We start from the raw sequence: 18423 nt of genomic DNA on the forward strand, positions 1-18423 counted from the left end.
TGTTTTTTTTTTTATCCTATCAAGACCCCAATCAACTGGATATTGCTGCAGTGGAGACAGCGTTGTTTAACGCGAAGATGGCAAGCGATTTGGCCGTTAGCCAAATATTGTCACGATGAAACCCTTTTTCTAACTGGACTTTGTCGCTGGATTTGTTTTTTGTTTTTTATATATTTCTTTTTATACCGCAACATGGACAGTGGATCGCCGATACTCGCTGAGAAAATCAGCCTTTGTACGTTTTAACATTCAAATGTTGTTTTAAATAAAGTGTCCTCGTATGTATATACTTCACTGGCCTTGTTTCATTAGCTGAACACTTGGGAGAATGAAAAGTTTGTCTGGCATGTTTTGATCTTGAATTTGCATATCACGCAGATTAAGGTGTTTTAAATGGATTTAAGATGGTTCCCTACTTTTTGTGTCCAATGATGGTGGGATTATCATGACTAGGTTTGATATTTTATCAATAAATGATTCGTAATTATGGCGTATATTTTCTACGGGTAATCATTAATTAATAAACCAGTATAATAAATCAGAATGCTTTGTTCTGAACTCAAATGGTTTCCAAAGCACAGCCTTAATGCCTTTATAAAAATGGCTACTGGTTGTCCTTCTTCCTGCCAGAGCAGGAAGTGATGTAACTGCTGCAAAGTATATAGTTTTTACATTCTATCATAACCTTTGGGTAATTGTGGAAAAAACGTTTCACTTTGGGGCTTGCTTGCTAAGATGTAAACCATTCGTGAGTTTATATAAAGTACATTAAAACATAATAAAAGGGGTGGGACTTAGACATCACCTGAGTGTGGGGTAAATGGAAATAACGTCAATCAAAGGCAAAGCTTTCAGAGCAGGGAAGGAGCTCTAGATGGCGGCTGAGCCTTGGGAAGGCTGCCCTGGGTTTTTGTCGGACCGATTCTGTAGCTCGTCTTCGACCAGCGCGGCTTGTTTCCGTTTAAAACCGTAGTCTTTGTAAACGCGGTGGCTTTTTAGGTTTTTTTTTGTGCGTTTTGTGTCTTTCTGGGGCTGTTTTTTGAGCGCTGGAGAAGCCGTCTGTGCTGGCCGTGTGCTTGTCGTTGTTTTCCATACTGGGCTCCGGCAGCCATGGCGCGACTCCATTTTTACTGTGCTGCTGCTCCTCGCCTCTGTCGCCCTGTCGGGCACTGCAGACCTCTAAAGGCCTGAAAGCTTTTCGAAACAAACTCGTTATTTGTAAAGTTATAGTTTTTTACGGGTTATTTTTTTTTTATCCGAGTCGGATAAATATTTAAACCGCGACGAGGCAAAAAAAAAAGAAAATTAAAAAACGGAATACATGTCTCGTTGGTTAGGACCTTTTCTCACATCGATTTGATTTGTTTACATTTTGTAAGGACTAATTTACCGATTTTCTTGCCTGTAAATATTCTTTTTGGAATGCTTCATGCGATGACGCAGTTAAAATTCACGGCATGCGGCTGTATCTGAATTTTTTTTTTTCAAGGATACACGCTTAAGATTTGACTTATTGTAACGATACCCACCATCATTGTTGGCTTCATTTTAATTCAGCGATTTAAATTATGATTTTCAAATCCATCGATTTCTTATTTTCTCTCGTGTCGCACCGTCTGGGTTTTATCTGCCACCTGAGAAGGAGCAATCCGATGGGACTTGCACGATAGTTCGTGGTCCCTTCAACTTTTTTGACAGTAAATACCAGGACAAATCATCACCTCGTCCAGATTTCAGGATACTACCATGATGAAGAATAAGAATAAAAAACAAGAGGACGAAGGATCTACTCAGAGCAACGCTTCAAGGTATGATCCATTATATTTTTTTTACACTACCCCTTTCCCCCCCACCCTCCCAAATGTGGTTTGTTTACATTTTCAAGCATGGTTGATCACCTGTGTTGCATTTGCAACGTTGCTTTTTAAAGAACTTCACCAGTGTCATGAATGACCTTGCTATTGTTTAATAGCCACACCCTGATTTTTCCTGCCATTTCTTGCTCTTAGCACTGAGGTTTTTAGGCCTGTGTTCAGACATCATTGCCCACAAAGATGTAGACGTTGGATCTCATGAAATCTCTTATATCCTGTACCATATTGTAAATGAGATTGTGTAATTTTTTTTGTGTGTTTATGTGACCTTGTCTTAAACGTCGGTACTGCAATGCACCACATTATAAATATTTAGACTCCTTTTTATTTCACAAACCTTACCTTGCTATGTTACCTGTGGGGACAGATTGATATCCAGTATTTTGGATGCTGTACTGGTCATTCATTATTATGAGGCTGCACTTATTTGTTTCTTTTGTATCATTGTACTTTTTTTATTTGTGTGCTTTTTAAACAACAAAAAAAGGGCTTCAGAGGTTCGTGTTTGATTATGCGCACTATTTCTGTACTGATTGAAGTGGCTTTATTTATTGGTGTACATCACAATACTTGTGGAAGACAAAGTTGTGCAACTTGATTCCTCTACTCTGTTTAAAAGTTGTCAGTGTTTGCAACATTTAAAAAGCAGGAAGCCTCTACCTTACATTTATGTCCAGTCAGTTGCAATTTAATATGAATGGAGTTTGATTAGTTTTATTTATTTATGTGTATATATAATATACATAAATAAACACAAATGTACTGAATTTACGATACATTTACATAAATGTACAAAAATTCAACAAGGAATATCTTAATACAGTGACATGCTTGCATACAAGGTGATATGAAACTTTCCCTTTAATATTCTGCATTGGATATTTTAGGGTTAATATTTTTTTTTGTGTGTGTGTAAAGCATTTTCTCCTGCTAATGTCTTTGAGCTCTGTAGCCAAACAATGTTTTGTCTTTTCATAAAGTTTTTTAATGTCATCCTGTAAACTCTATACGGTGACATTTGTTTTCTTTTTCTTATTGTAAAAGTCTTGATGTCTTGTGACTTAAAGTTTCGAACGTGGAAACATACTTTGATCAATAAAGCTTTTGACATATATTGTGTCAGGACAATGCAGTACTGTTGGGTCAGACCTGATCAGCCATTTTAAAATGTATTTCTTTTATTTCTTTTTCAGAGATGCTGTTTTCCAAGTTACTAGTTTTATTCTAAAACTAATATGACAAAGGGCTGCTTGCTGCAGCCCTTTGTCATATTAAATAACCCAGCTGTCTTCATTTGGCTTGCTTTTGGATGAAGATGCAACATATTTTTAAGCCAAATGCAGCAAATTTCCCACTCAGCCTTACACTGCAGCAAGTTACATCACCTTTGTAGTCTTCTACGTGATCTCCAGGCAGCCATTTTAGTATTTTTAAGATGAGAGTAAAATGGTGTCCTGTGATTACAGCTCAGCATTTTTCCACAATTAAAGATGAGCACAGCAGACAATTAGATCAACTAAGGCAGCAACAGAAAGAACTGTTAATTTTGGTAATATATGGCATAAAAAGCACAATTTATAAACACCCGTGAGTCACAAAATGGCCATTACTGTGTGGCTAGTTTCCTCAGTTGTCTATTAAAACTGAGCTCAGGACTACACCGGAGGAACCGGAAGTGCCCGGGCTTTACAACATCCTGCGCTCAGCTCCCTTATTGGTTTGACGTCACCCCAATGGCTCATTAGCCAATAGTAATTCGAGAAGAAAGCCCTGTCACACGCGCTCCATACAGCTCTTAAAGGAGCAGGAACAGCTCAGACGATGGCTGTTCCTGCATGAGTGTTACAATATAAACATAGCACAACAATGCTGTGTTAATGTATTATTCTAAAGTTATTTTCTAAATCAATTCCCTTTTAACAATTTTGTTTTAATGAAACGTTACGAAAATTGAACAGACAGGATTAATTCTTTCAAAATTGACGATACATGTTAAATGATAAAATTCAAGGTATGCTCACACACTGTATATATTAAGTGGTATAATCTTGTGTTTTTAGTTAGACTCAGACATTCATTCGGTTGCAGAGTCACACATTTATTTATAGTGTACGTAGCCAATAGTGACCCCAAGTGTACAAAAGAGGTACTGCAAGCCGGGAACGCTGCTCCACAAGGCCAAGCGGTTTTAAGCAAGCCTCTATCATAACTGCCTTTTTTCTTTACATTTATAACATGGTGAATGAGGTCGGCTTAGAACAATTTTCTAAATGCAACTACACCTTTTTGTTCTGTATAGCTCCTACCTCAGCACTGAGTGGATGTTCAGGTTTAAGGAGATCAAAAATGAGCCTGAGAAGCTGAATGATTTTTGCCATCGACAAAAAGGTTTTGTTTTATTTTATTGTCGCATCCTGAATGTAAATATTTCCTGATGCATCTCTAAACCTAAATAAAGCCCTTTTAAGTTACCCTGCTGTCAAGGACCACTTAAAGTCATGTGGTGAAGGGTCATAAGTGCATTAAGGAGTGATAAGATAATACGGTTAGGAAGGAGTGACCGGGTCATGGACCCACTTGGTTCAGACTTTTACTCGTGAATTCTGCATCTGTTTTTTCTAAAATAAGCAGCATACTCTCCAAGAGCATATGTCGAACTGCTTAATGAGAACCTTTACACTTTGAGTCAATCTTGATTTAAAAAAAAAAAAAAGAAGAATTAGGTGCACATGTTTGAATTGAATGTAGATTTTCTCAATTCAACACACTCAAAATTGTACACAAAGGCTCAAATATATACTAATATTTCAGCTTGTGTCCCATTTTATTGCAATCAACTTGGAATAATTTTTCATGGATATTTGACCAATTCTATTGTTGGAAATAATAGCTTTTTTTTTAAATTGGATGGCTTTCCTGGCACATACTTGACTTTAAAGAGTAATCCGCACATGTTCAACAGGACTGGGAGCATGGCCAGTGCAGAAGCTTAATGATTGCTTAATCCGTTCCCAAACTAGTTTAGATGAGTTTGTGGTTATTATTCTGTTAAAACACATCTGATTGTGTTTTAAGTTTCAACATTCTAGGTTTCATTTAGCCAAGCGAAATAACTTTGAGGTAGTCCACCTGATTCACCGTTTAATCGACTTTCTGCAAGGCACCAGGAGCTCTGACGCTAAAGCAGACATCCTGCATGATGCTGTCGCCGCCACGCTTTTTTTTTTTCTCACGTGACTTTGAAAGCCACGTTTTGATTATTTGCTCGCATATTCTTACTGCGGTCAAATAGCTCAGTCTTTTCCCGCAAAACCTCTCCGAAAGACATCTGGCTGGACTACGCGTGCAGATAAACATTTGATTTTACCTTGAAGTTGTCAAATTGGTAGCGGGGCCTTCTTTCTTGGCCAGCATCCTCTCCGTCCCCAGAGATGTAAAGTGTATTTCTCTGCAGGCACAGAGAGCCGTGGGTTCAGCACTTCCTGGCTGCTGGGTTGTTGGTGAACATCCTGATCCATTTTCTGGGATCTGAGGCAACAGTGTTCCAACATGTGACAGTGATCCCGAACACAGATAAAAATCAATGTTTTGTGATGGATGAACTGGGTTTACATTGACAGACGACTCTCCCTGTAGCTCTACGCTTCTCCAGGAGTGAATGCTGCTTGTCGGCACTTTGAAGCAATCAACTGGTTCCCTTTATATATAAAATTTTTGACCAATCTGTATAATCTGACCCAATCTGTATAATATGATTGAACTTGACTTGTAAAGTGCCTTGAGATGACATGTTTGACATGAATTAACGCTATATAAATAAAATTGAATTAAATTGAATTGCCATTTTGGAATAGCGCTGGCCTGTATTGCCAAACATCCAGCCAGATTTATGCCGGAACCATGCTGACGACCGATCCGTTTTCATAAAGTTTCTGTTTCTCTTTGTGAGAGTGCATGTAGTTGAGCGCGCTCTGATCCGGCTTGTTGAAGTTGTTGCCATATATTGAGGGGGAGAAAAAAAACTAAAGTTTGCACCATGCACTCAAAAGAATCAATGTGTTTTATTTTTTTCTATAGCAACTCTGCATCAGAGGAGTCCAACCGCTCCGCCTCAGAGTCGGGAAGCCAGTCAGAAAGCGAGCATGGCAGCGCGAGGCGGCGGTCGCACAACTCCGAGTCAAACAGCTCATCTGAGTCGGAGAGCCGCTCCGAGTCGGAGAGCGAGTCCGCCGAGTCCAAGTCGCAGCAGGCCAGCTCAGAGGCCAAAGACAAGCCAGTCAGGAAGAAGGAGCGACTGGCTGATGTGAAGAAGGTAAAGGTCGCTAGATTAGGACTTGTGTGTGTGTGTGTGGGCGGGGGTCAGTGTTTATGAACCAGATTACAGGCCCAGCTTTCAGGAAAAGAAGGTTGACCTTTAATTGGATTAGGTAGTTGGGCTCTAAATGCAATCAAGTTTGACACGCAAGACTCCTATGGCTTCGCTCCTGCGCAGGAAGTTTCCTTTTCTGTGAGACGCTTGGGTGGGTGTTGGACTGGAGCTGTGATTAGGGTAATTGTGTCAGGTCGGTCTTAAATTGAGAGGTTAAAGTGATAAGATAGGGATCCTACCTTTTTTTTTTTTTTTAGTTTATTCCTCAAAAAGGTCAAGATATTAGCATCTTCATTTTTAGGTTGTTCTTACCCCAGTTCCTCTCAACGTTGGTAGTTGTTTACGTTTATTGGCATAGACAACACAAAAGTAAAAGGAAAAAAGGGTAAAGTTAGCAGACGCTGATTTATATTTTAATGAGGGATTTAGGAAAGCATCATTTGTGGCAACCATATGTTAGAAAACATTTAAAAAGGAAATTAATAGTAATTTATCATAAAGGAAACTCTGGCAACAATAGCCTGCAAAAAATATTGAAACTGCAGAAAATGGCAGATATAAACTTGTAATATTGTTGAAATAACAATTAAAATCGTCTCCAAATTTACATTTTTGGTCTACCTGCAGAATCAGACTCCCCCATTTTTACACACTTTTTTTTTTACGCGTCCTGTCTGGCAGTAGCACTAAGAATCACTTTCTTATACAAAAGAGAGCTCAAAAGATTTACTTTCACCTACAGCGTTACTGCGTTGGCTATAGTGCTCCGCTTGATATGTATGCAAAAGCCTTTATTAGGTAATATGTTGGGATTATTTCAAATTCAATGGACACAGAAATGGAAAGGTAAAAGAGAAATTAAGGGAGAATGATGAGGCAAAACATTAAAAGTGAGAAAAGGTGACAAAAATAAAACAGAGGGAAAAAAAGACCTGCAGAAAGAGATCTAGAAAGAACAGCAAAACCAACCAAAAAATGTATCACAGCTACAAACAACCACCGCCTTTGATACCATCGCTGAAAAGTATGCAGTGTTGTTTAATACAAGATGTATTTAATGACAGCCAAGGCTGATTATAGGGGTTTCTGTATAGAAGTGAATTTGTAAGCATCTGAATCCAAGCACCTGTAGGTGTTTGTGAGAGCGCACTTGTGCACTGCAAAAACGGATCTAAAAATAAGTAAAATGTTCTTAAAATTTGTGTTTTTGTCCTAGATTTGAGCAGGTAAATAAGATGATCTACCAATGGAATGACTATTTTGACCCCTAAAATAACAAAATTAGCCATCCTGCACTTGAAATAAGATAATGGAGATGAGTTGTTCCTATTTTAAGTGCAAAAGTCTTATTTCATTGGCAGATCATCTTATTTACCTGCTCAAATCAAGGACAGATACACTAATTTTAAGAAAAGATTACTTATTTTTAGTTCCATTTTTGCAGTGTGTATGTAAGGTTTATCCATAAGATGAATGCTCAATAATGGTTGTGAGGAGCCAAAAGCCTGCCCCCCAGATGCCGATGCAGAGACCAGGGAAACCAGAACACCAGATGCCCAAAAGGGCCCCCAGAGTAAAGGAGCCCAAAAAGGACCAACACAGGGAAAGTTGCCTCCCCCATCCCCGAGGAGAACCCCAGGAAACCCCCCAGCAGCCACAGTGCTGAAGCCCCCCGGGGGCTGCAGCGACGAGCCTGCGGGCTCCTCCGGTATCCAGCTACAGCAGAGCAGATCCAGCCATGGGCCCATGAACCCCTACCCCCGCAGGCCCAGAAAGGCCACCAGACCCGGGAGGTGATCTTCTTCACTAGGATGGAGGAGAGCAGGCCGCCCGAACCACAAGCTGAGATCCGGGCTCAGAGATGCCTAGACCAGCCGGTTACACCGCCCCCACATGGCACACCCATGCCACGAAGTCTGCACCGAGTCAACTAACCAGTCGCCCCACAGAAGCCGCACGCCGCCCAACCAAAGCCTCCACACCAGAACCCCCACACCTCATTCCCAGGGAGAACAGACGCGCTGGCCCCATTTGGCCCACGAAAGCCAACGCCCAGCCCAGACCCGTCTAGATGACCCGCTCTTCCTCCAGACCGACGGCAGTCAACCCTTTTACACACATTTTAATTAACTGATGCATTCAAAGCCCAATTGAGTTGGAGTTGATTTGGAATAATGATGTAATCTTCTTTGATAAAGGAAAAAGAACGTTATGGCATTTTACTCTAAACTATTTTTTTTTATTCAATTCAATTCAATTCAATTTTATTGTAGAACTATACAATAACTAGAACTTTTAGGTTGTAGAACTATTAAATAAATCTTTGAGGTGTCGCTGGTCGGTGACAACAACAGTGACACGTTGAACTAGGACCAGATTTGTCATATCTAAACGCTTAAGTTTGGATATGACATGATATGAACCATAAGTCATAAACGCTTAAGTTTCAGTCCGACTAGACATCTAGTCTGCAGAAAATCAAAGGTGTAAACCAAGGTATTTGACATTCCCCCCCTCTTCTGTGTTCACAGATGTGGGAAGAACACCCAGATGTGTACGGCGTCAGGAGGTCCAATCGCAGCAGACAGGAGCCGGCGCGTCTCAACATCGGAGCTGAGGTAAGCGAATGCGAAGCAGGCCCAGGAGGCAACAATGGAAGCTGAAAGGCCGTTCTTGTGGAGTCAACTCTATCCGCTCACCAGCGTGGCTCACTTGTGCCATCTAGTGGGGATTTAGTGCAACAACTCATGTTCGACGCCGTTGTCCCCCCACAGGGCAGCAGTGACTCTGAGAGCGAGAGCCCTAAAAGAAAATCTCCCCGAACGAAGAAAAGGGAGTAAGTAGGAAGATCTGGAATATATGTTGTTTCTCTTTTAATATTCTGCCATAGACATATTATTTTAAAATACATTTTGCCGGTGAGATTTATATTTTATATTTCATTTTTTTTAGCATTTCATCCATACAGTTCTGTTTCTGTTTCTACGTCCGTGTCATTCCTTAGCCAGTTTGAGTCCACATTGTGAGTCTTGTCACGTAAATACTTACTTTGTAAATGGGTATCTGTTTGTCCCAGAATGGGCTCAGTTTGTGCCTATCAGCCAGGTTGTGCTCTACACTTAAGTCAAATTTGATCGGTCGGATCGACGGCTCACCATCTCTGATTTGAATCTGGTCACGCCGAGCGCCTTGTGGCCCGCCATTTAAATATGATTTGGATTGCGATTTATAAATGGCTGTGACGGGCCTTGAGGGTGAACATGTGGCATTTCTTTGTTATAAGAAATATCTGGAAAGATGATGACTCAATTGATGAAGAGGAGGAGGAGGAGGAGACATCCGACAGTTCAGACAGTGAGCAGGAAGAGAAAAAAGTTAGATCCAGACGACTTCCTGCTAGAAGGTAAGAGTGTAACAAAACCTGGCCATCAGACAGCTACCCACTGCTTGTCACCAAATCATTCTGTCATTTCATAGTTTACTACTCATTCTTTCATTAAAAAAAATAAAATAAAAATAACAACCAGACTGCTCCAGCCTGACGCATAATCCGTTAAAAAGAGGTTAAGAGGACTACAATCTGCATTGTATTTAATTGAGATTTTAAGCGAAAGATCAACGTTATAACTGTGAAAGATGGAAAATATGACTTTTGTTTCACTTTTTTTTTATGAACAAATTGCAGAAAGGTGTGGCATGCACTAGTATTCAGCACTCTTTACTCTGATACCCCCAAATAAAAGCCAGTCAAACGATTTGCTTTCAGAAGTCTCCTAATTGTTAAACAAAGTCCATGCGAAAGAAAAAAAAAGTCCTCAGTATAAATCCAGCTGTTCTGCACTGCAAAAACAGATCTAAAAATAAGTAAAAATGTCTTGAAATGAGTGTGTTTGTCCTTGATTTGAGCAGGTAAATAAGATTATCTACCAATGGGATGAGTATTTTGACCCCTAGAATAAGATAATTAGATATACTGCACTTGAAAAAAGGTGATGAAGATGAGTTGTTCCTATTTTAAGTGCATAAATCTTATTCCATTGGCAGATCATCTTATTTACCTGCTCAAATCAAGGACAAATTATCTGATTTCAAGAAGATTTTTGTTATTTTTAGTTCTGTTTTTGCAGTGTGTGAAGACCTCCGAGCAGAGTTAAGTTATGAGGAAATAATCCAAGTTGTGACAAAGTCTCCGGAGATGTGCAAAGCTGGTGGAGACGCTCCCCAAAAAATTTCCACGTGTATCGACTTAAGAGGAACTGAATTCCAGTGCACTCCCTGATTTTTAGATACTGTTTATCTACTAAAAGTAGTAAACTACTAATACTACTATTTTGTCAGCTATGTGTGTTTCCTTTCCACGTCTCAATTACTTGCTACTTTACGTTGATCTGTCATATATAATCCCAGTAGAACGCATGAAAGTTTGGGGTTTTAACGTAAGAGAATAAGGAAGTTAAAGCGGGGTGTGATGACTGCTCTTTGAAGGCGCTGTCATGGTAACGTTGCCTCGTTGTGTCTGTCTCACGGCTTCCTTCTCTCTGCTCATTTCCCCCTCCCACCCACAGGCCTCAGACCAAATCCTCGAAAAAGCAGCAGTCTCAGAAAGGAAGGAAGTCTAGAAAACAGGAATCTTCAGCTGAGGATGATGACGACGATGGCGATGAAGACGACGATGATGATGACGACGACGACGATGAAGACACTCCAAAGAGACAGACTCGAAGAAGAGGGGCGACGAAAATTAAAAGGTGATTTATTTATTTATTGTTTTTCCTAGAGGGTTCGTGTCGGTCCAGCCGGAGATTTAGACACTTAATCACCTGCAGCGCCTTTCCAAAAATAAGATCATCAGAAGATGATAGAACTCCTCTAAGTCATTTTTATTCTTTCATACTAAATGATCATACTTGTAAGTCGTTCACTAGGAAGTGAACTCGGTCCTCTTGGTTTGTTTTCAGCTATAAAGAAGATCAACATGACTTTGAAACGGACTCCGATGACCTGATCGAAATGACCGGAGACGCTTGCGAGGAGCAGCAGGACGACGACAGCGAGACCATCGAGAAGGTTGTGGATTGCAGGACCGGGAGGAAAGGAGGTGATTCCCCCTTTTTCCTTGTTTCACAAACAGCATTGAAGCAGGAAAAACATAAAAAAAAAGAAGCTTCAGCTCAGTGTTTGCAGCTCACTGTTTGGGGCTTTTCCAGCCACGGGAGCGTCCACCACCGTGTACACCGTGGAGGAAAACGGGGACCCGAGTGAAGGTTTTGATCCCGAGAAAGAGGAAGGAGAGATTCAGTATCTGATAAAGTGGAAGGGCTGGTCGTACATCCACAACACGTGGGAGAGCATCGACTCGCTAACGCAGCAGAAGGTCAAGGGGCTGAAAAAGCTGGACAACTTTAAGAAGAAAAATGACGAGCTGAATGCTTGGTGAGGGGGGGGGTCTGCCTTCACATCACTGTTGCATGTTAGTAAGTCGTCTCCAAACCTAACGCTTAAATCTTGGTTCATTTGATCTTCAGGTTAAACAAAGCGTCTCCCGAGGATGTGGAGTTTCATAACTGCCAGCAGGAGCTCACATCCGACCTGACGAAGCAGTTTCAGATTGTGGAGCGAATCATCGGTAAGACGTGCTGTGAGGATTTTTACCGATACCGACTTCCTGATTGACATTAAATATTTACACCGTTCCTTCACCGTCTGGAAAAACATGGAATAGGGTCTCGTATTTTTATTTAATTTAATTTTTTTTGTCCAGCTCTGAATAAGTATGGAAGGAAAATTAGAATCTAGAAAAACACATTTGTATTTCCAGACTTTTATTCCATGTCCTGTCGGTGAAAAGCTGCATGCTTACACCCATCCGTTGCTTTTCAAACTCCTTTGGTTTGGCATCCATTAAATACCACATATACCTTCACATAAAGAAATCAAGTTAACAGCGTAAGCGAGGATAAAGCCGATAAAGCAGTGTTACTCCATCCAGCGGGAGGAAACACCGGCCGGTCCGAGTCGTTCTCCGGCATCTAGTTGAAAAACGCGATAGCTTTAGAAAACACAGCTGATCAGCTTTAGCTTGATATCAGTACCTGATCCCCTCTGATGTACTGTTATTAGATTGTGTTTGGTGGCGTTACCCGCTAACTCAATGTTTGCCTGTGATCAAGAATCTAAAAACAACAGTTTGTTCTGGAAAGTGTGTTTCTTAAGTACCTCCCAGTTCAGCATCAGCGCCCAATCCTCATCACTTATAGCTATTCCACATATTTAATATACAAGCAGAACATCTTTTAAAATGATTTTTTTTTTATTATTATTTTGACCAACAGCGACAAAAACCGGCAAGACGCCAGGGTCCTCAGATTTTCCCTGTAAGTACCATCTCTGAGTTTTTGACTTTCACAAAAAGGATGTGAACTAGTCAGAATCAGAGCAGCTTCATTGGCCATGGCTTTACGAAAGGCTCAGGGGGATTGGACTGTGGTTGCAGCGCTCAGTGTTTTAGAAATATCAGCATGTACATGTGTTTGTGTGTTTTTTTTTTTTTTTTTTAAATACATTTTTTTTTTTTTCTTTAAATATGTAAAGAAAAAGGAAAAAAGGAGGTTTTGAAAGTGCAAATATGCTTACTCTGTTCCTCAGCAGTGTAGCTGACTACTCAGGCTGAGAGATGATGTTTTCAGACGGGCAGCCTGGGGAAAGAAAACTGTCTAAACTCACTTCCTTTTGTTTGGTCCCCCTCCATCCCTCCTTCCCCTTGTCTTTTCAAACAGCCCACAGCCACAAGACCCCCGCCTCGAACGAACCCGAGTACCTGTGCAAGTGGATGGGTTTGCCGTACTCCGAGTGCAGCTGGGAGGACGGCGCCCTGGTCAAGAAGAAGTTTCAGCACTGCATCGACGGCTTCATGAGCCGAAACTCCAGTAAAACCATCCCCTCCAAAGACTGCAAGGTAGGAGTTCAACCGGAGCCCCCGAAACGAGGCTTTCCTCTGCACTGTAAAAACGGATCTAAAAATAAGTAAAATGTTCTTAATATTTGTGTTTTTTGTCCTAGGTTTGAGCAGGTAAATAAGATTATCTGCCAATGGAATGAGTATTTTGACCCCCAAAATAAGATAATTAGACATCATTCACTTTAAATAAGATGATGGAGATGAGCTGTTCCTATTTTAAGTGCAAGAGTCTTATTCCATTGGCAGATAATCTTATGTACCTGCTCAAATCAAGGACTGATACACTTATTTTAAGAAAAGATTACTTATTTCTAGTTCTGTTTTTGCAGTGTGGAGTCAAAGGAGTAAGGTTTCTTTGTTTTTCCCCCCCCCCAGGTATTGAAGCAAAGGCCGAGGTTTGTCGCCTTGAAGAAACAGCCGTCGTACATCGGTGACGAGAACCTCCAGCTGAGAGATTACCAGCTGGACGGGTTGAACTGGCTCGCTCACTCCTGGTGCAGGTGATTGGCCGGCAGATGCGAATCCCCCCCCCCACCCCACCCCCCCCACCCCTTAATGTCGAGTTCTGATAGCAGTAAAGAACGCCTTCTCCACCTCTAGGTGCAACAGCGTTATCCTGGCTGATGAGATGGGCCTGGGGAAGACCATCCAGACCATCTCCTTCCTCTCCTACCTGTTCCACCAGCACCTGCTCTACGGGCCCTTCCTGGTGGTGGTGCCTCTGTCCACGCTGACCTCCTGGCAGAGGGAGTTTGACACCTGGGCCCCGGACATGAACGTGGTCGTCTACCTGGGGGACGTCATGAGCAGGAAAACGGTGCGTTTAAGCCGGACCCCGACTAAGATCCGGGCTCCGGGGATCTCGCCGCTCACGTGTTGCGATCTGTGTTTGCGCTTAGATCCGCGACTACGAGTGGGTGAACCATCAAACCAAGCGGATCCGCTTCAACGCTCTGCTGACCACGTATGAGATCCTGCTCAAAGACAAGGTTCGGGACAGTTGTCTGTCGGCGTCTGGTCCGGTTGTAAAACATTTTTTTTAGAGAGACTCCTTAAAATGTGACCATCTCTGACTCCAGGGCGTCCTCGGGAATATTAACTGGGCCTTTTTGGGCGTGGATGAAGCTCACAGGCTGAAGAATGACGACTCCCTGCTCTACAAATCTCTAATGGAGTTCAGGTCTAACCATCGGCTCCTCATTACCGGCACCCCGCTGCAGAACTCCCTCAAAGAGCTCTGGTCCCTGTTGCACTTCCTCATGCCCGACAAGTACGTCCCGCTCCGCACGCCTTTTTTAAATAAATCCGACGGGAGAGGGAGATCTGTTGAACTTCTGCTCTCACTGCAGGTTTGACTCCTGGGAGGACTTTGAGGACGACCACGGGAAAGGAAGGGACAACGGTTATCAGAGTCTTCACAAAGTCCTCGAGCCTTTCCTGCTGCGAAGGGTCAAGAAGGACGTGGAGAAGTCTCTGCCTGCCAAGGTGGAGCAAATCCTTCGCGTTGACATGTCCGCGCAGCAGAAACAGTTCTATAAGTATGAGATTTCTTCTTTTTTTTTTTTTTTTTGGTAGTGGTGGATTACTTAATTGCATAAATAATTCATATACACCGCATTTTACAAACGCTGACTATGCCCTCCAGGTGGATTTTAACCAGAAATTACAAAGCCCTTTCCAAAGGCACCCGCGGCAGCTCCAGTGGCTTCCTAAACATCATGATGGAGCTGAAAAAGTGCTGCAACCACAGTTTCCTCATTAAGCAGCCCGAGGAGGGAGATGGTGAAACGCAGCTGGAGAGCCTGCAGGTTTGTTTCTTCCTGAACTTCCTGCAGCTCTGAGCATCTCCTCCGGACACTGCTGCAGATGCTGGGTGTCACTTTTACTAGAAAGGGTTCCTACACTGGGATAAAGTATGGAGAAGTTTGGCATTTTAAGTGTTTTTCAGGTTCAGATAGAAACCCAATTGTTTTTACTGTTCAATACCTGCCTCAGCATCTAAATGTTAAATACATTTTTCATCCCTTTAACGCTTTCTGAAGTCCGTCCTCCAATTCTTCCTTTATCAAACCTATCCGTCCTTGAATGGATCCTTCCTTTTTTCTTTCAATGCTTCCTTCCTCCTTTGGTGTTCATTTCTGTTTGGTTTCCTTGAACACTTTATAAACCTTTTTTTCCCCCAGCTTCCTTCAGTCCTTCATAGCTTCTTTCTTACTTTGTTCTGTTATTTTTTTCCTGCACTGATTGGTTCCTTTCCTCCACTCACTTTAACGTTTTGCTCTGTTTAACCCTTGTATACTTCCATCTCTCCTTCCTTCAGTATTTCTTTAATCACTCTTTCCTCTTTCAAACGATCTTGCCTTCAATCCTTTTTTTCCCCCCAATCTTCTTTGAATCTGTTCCTCATTCGCTCCATCCTTTTTTTAAGACTGTTTTTTTTGCAGGTTCTGTCAGACTTAAATCCTAAGCTTTGTATAAATATCACCAAATGATGAACTTTTGTATTTATCCTCAGAAAATTGATTAGAAACTAATTGCGTTTTTTTATCTTAATATTGTGATTTAATGCGATTTTTTTTTTTCTCCCTGTTTAATTTCTCATGTCTTTTTAAACGTATACAAAGAAATCTGTTTCATAATAATCAGATTTATTTAAAGCAAACTTTCACTAAAGCCTGAAACTTTCTTCCAGGCTTTAGTGAGGGGCAGCGGGAAGCTGGTCCTAATGGACAAGCTGCTGACCCGACTCCGCGAACGAGGCAACAGAGTCCTGATCTTCTCCCAGATGGTCAGGATGTTGGACATCTTGGCCGAATATCTCACAAAGAAGCGATACCCCTTTCAGGTGAGGTTCGGACCACCCAGGGTTTCATTCAGCTCAAATTAACAGTGAAACAGTTTAGGAAGCCTTTTTTTTTTCCAGGTATTTTGAGCGATACCGCTGCCTGCAGCGACGCTATGAGCCAGTCGGTTACACGTTCTGTTGAATGTAGGCTGATAACAGCTGTGCTTTGTCACACAAATTCAGTCGGACCTAAAAACAGAATTTATTGCTAATAAAACTTATCTTAGTGTCACTAAGAAGAGGAACCAGTTTCTTTCCTAAAAACTGATGTCGGTTTTTGACTCTCGGTCATATTCATGTTTGCAGTGAAGGGTCCTTTAGAGGTTGCACTCAGCAGATTAGTCTCAGATGAAGCTCGGATGTCAGTGTTGTTGGACACGGGCTGGGTTTATTTTTATACCAACAAGTTATTTCCTGCTGCGGACCAGCAGTTCTGCAAGTCACCCGACTTGGATTGTTTTTCCTGACTCGGTCGCTGCGTTACGCCGTCGCGGACGGTCTTGTTAATGCGGATCGGCGGATGCTTAACCAGAAAATACTTAAACAGGCGAATCTCACTGTTTGCAGCGGCTGGACGGTTCCATAAAGGGAGAGATCCGAAAGCAAGCACTCGACCACTTTAATGCAGAAGGCTCAGAGGTATGAATACATTTAATTATATCCTGGAATGGAGTCGGATCCTGAATCTCTTTGCTCCTTATTCAGAGGGAATGTCTAAATGACACTGATGGATCATTGCTGCGCTGCCTTTGCTTCGCAGGACTTCTGCTTTCTGTTATCCACCAGAGCTGGAGGCTTGGGTATTAATCTGGCCTCGGCAGACACCGTCGTCATATTCGACTCAGACTGGAACCCTCAGAACGACCTGCAGGCCCAGGCCAGGGCCCACAGGATCGGACAGAAGAAGCAGGTAACTTTCTGGCTAATTACAGGGTACCTGGGGGTTTATTAAAGTTATAAATTCATCCAGACCTCCCATTATAGGGCTTAAATCTTATTGTCTTATTACATCTCTACACACATTGCTTCTTCTATTGACTATTTTTCTTATTTTTTTTTTTTTACATTTATCTATTTGCCTTTTTTCATTGCATTGGCTGCAGTGATTTGTTTTGTGATTAGTAATTAATTCGTTAAGCAGCTTTTATCGTGAGACTCGCGATTAAGCTTTTATTGTAACTTCCTGGCCATTACAGATCTGTATTTTCCTTCTAAGTCTTACCTGCTGTAGTAATAAATCCAGTAAAAAATAAAGATATTACAAGATTATCCCCACATATACATTAAAAGCATATGGGTCTAACCCTTTCTTAGCTTTTTATGAACTTTTGATTGAGCCTTTATTTTAAATGAAACTCTTTGTTCAATAGAAATTCTTCAGAAGAATCTAGTAGTGAATTAGGTAACAAAGTCCGGCCTGAAAAGCCCAGCTTTTTAATAGATGGCTGAGACTTGTGCCAGTAACTATTGTGATGTTCAGTGGCGTCTCTGGCACGATAATAATATTATAATATAATAATAATAATAATATAATTATATACGATAAGTTAAGTGGGGCACAAAAACTGAACAACTAATAGCAGCAACCCGTTTTTCCCCCTGATGCATACAACCTGACTTTGATCACCAACACAGTAGAAAATCCATTTTATAAAAGCTAAATGTAATTTTATGGTTGTACATTACAAATAAGGGCTCACTCATGTTGTTCATCTATTGCACAGAAAAGATTCACATCAATCCTTCAATGAGCTAGCAAGGACAACCAAGACTAGATTAATATTTGCTTTTAGTTTCCATATTCCTATGTGTTTTTAAAATGTTCCTACATTTTATTTTATTCTGTTTTAATTTTCCAATGTTTAAATCATGTAAAACACTTTGCATTGTCCCTGTACTGAAATGTGCTATGCAAATAAATTAGTCTAGCCTTACCCAGACGGTCGCACACTGTCCGGCAGAACATAAACGTAACGTGTGCAATTCAAGTATTTTCATTGGATGATCCGAGCTTGGGGCCGTAGGATTTGTGCCCCTCGGCTGTCTACTGAGAGCGTGTTGTGCATGCAGACAGCGATTTCACATGTTCATTACTTAAACAACATACATCTGAAATTGATATTGGCCGGCCCCAATATCAAGATGCATCAAGAGGAATTAGCCTACTGAGTTTGTTAGCTTTCTGGGCAGACTTGGATATATAGACGCAAATGTTTCTGCAATAATTTAATTGGTAAGGGAGTCTGTCTTTTTTTAAAATCTTGCTCTATAAAGAACAGCCAAGTCCCGCTGATTATTGCAAACATAGAGCTCCACAGCGACATCTGATGGGGCCTGGCCCCAAATGCAGAGTCGCCACAGGTGATATATATTGATC

At 41.4% G+C, this 18423-nt stretch overlaps 1 protein-coding gene across 6 annotated transcripts in view; it reads left to right on the forward strand.

The window, feature by feature from the left end:
* chd2 (chromodomain helicase DNA binding protein 2) overlaps window positions 1–18423 on the forward strand; it is a 39735-nt gene that overhangs the window by 7583 nt on the left and 13729 nt on the right. For 4 of the 6 annotated variants that reach the window (XM_036150020.1, XM_036150017.1, XM_036150013.1 and 1 more), the window contains exons 5-24: window positions 25–1808; window positions 5952–6186; window positions 8775–8861; window positions 9018–9079; window positions 9527–9646; window positions 10809–10991; window positions 11202–11341; window positions 11451–11676; window positions 11769–11869; window positions 12576–12617; window positions 13020–13198; window positions 13577–13701; window positions 13802–14018; window positions 14101–14190; window positions 14281–14471; window positions 14551–14739; window positions 14847–15009; window positions 15894–16046; window positions 16614–16685; window positions 16807–16956. In XM_036150020.1, coding sequence (XP_036005913.1) covers window positions 1747–1808; window positions 5952–6186; window positions 8775–8861; window positions 9018–9079; window positions 9527–9646; window positions 10809–10991; window positions 11202–11341; window positions 11451–11676; window positions 11769–11869; window positions 12576–12617; window positions 13020–13198; window positions 13577–13701; window positions 13802–14018; window positions 14101–14190; window positions 14281–14471; window positions 14551–14739; window positions 14847–15009; window positions 15894–16046; window positions 16614–16685; window positions 16807–16956 — 2787 coding nt within the window. In that variant the 5' untranslated portion in view covers window positions 25–1746. The remainder of the gene's footprint in view (window positions 1–24; window positions 1809–5951; window positions 6187–8774; window positions 8862–9017; window positions 9080–9526; window positions 9647–10808; window positions 10992–11201; window positions 11342–11450; window positions 11677–11768; window positions 11870–12575; window positions 12618–13019; window positions 13199–13576; window positions 13702–13801; window positions 14019–14100; window positions 14191–14280; window positions 14472–14550; window positions 14740–14846; window positions 15010–15893; window positions 16047–16613; window positions 16686–16806; window positions 16957–18423) is intronic. The other 2 variants (XM_036150023.1, XM_036150028.1) reach the window with 2 other exon arrangements.

The sequence above is a fragment of the Fundulus heteroclitus genome, chromosome 2 (genome assembly GCF_011125445.2).
Source record: "Fundulus heteroclitus isolate FHET01 chromosome 2, MU-UCD_Fhet_4.1, whole genome shotgun sequence".
Classification (NCBI taxonomy): domain Eukaryota; kingdom Metazoa; phylum Chordata; class Actinopteri; order Cyprinodontiformes; family Fundulidae; genus Fundulus; species Fundulus heteroclitus.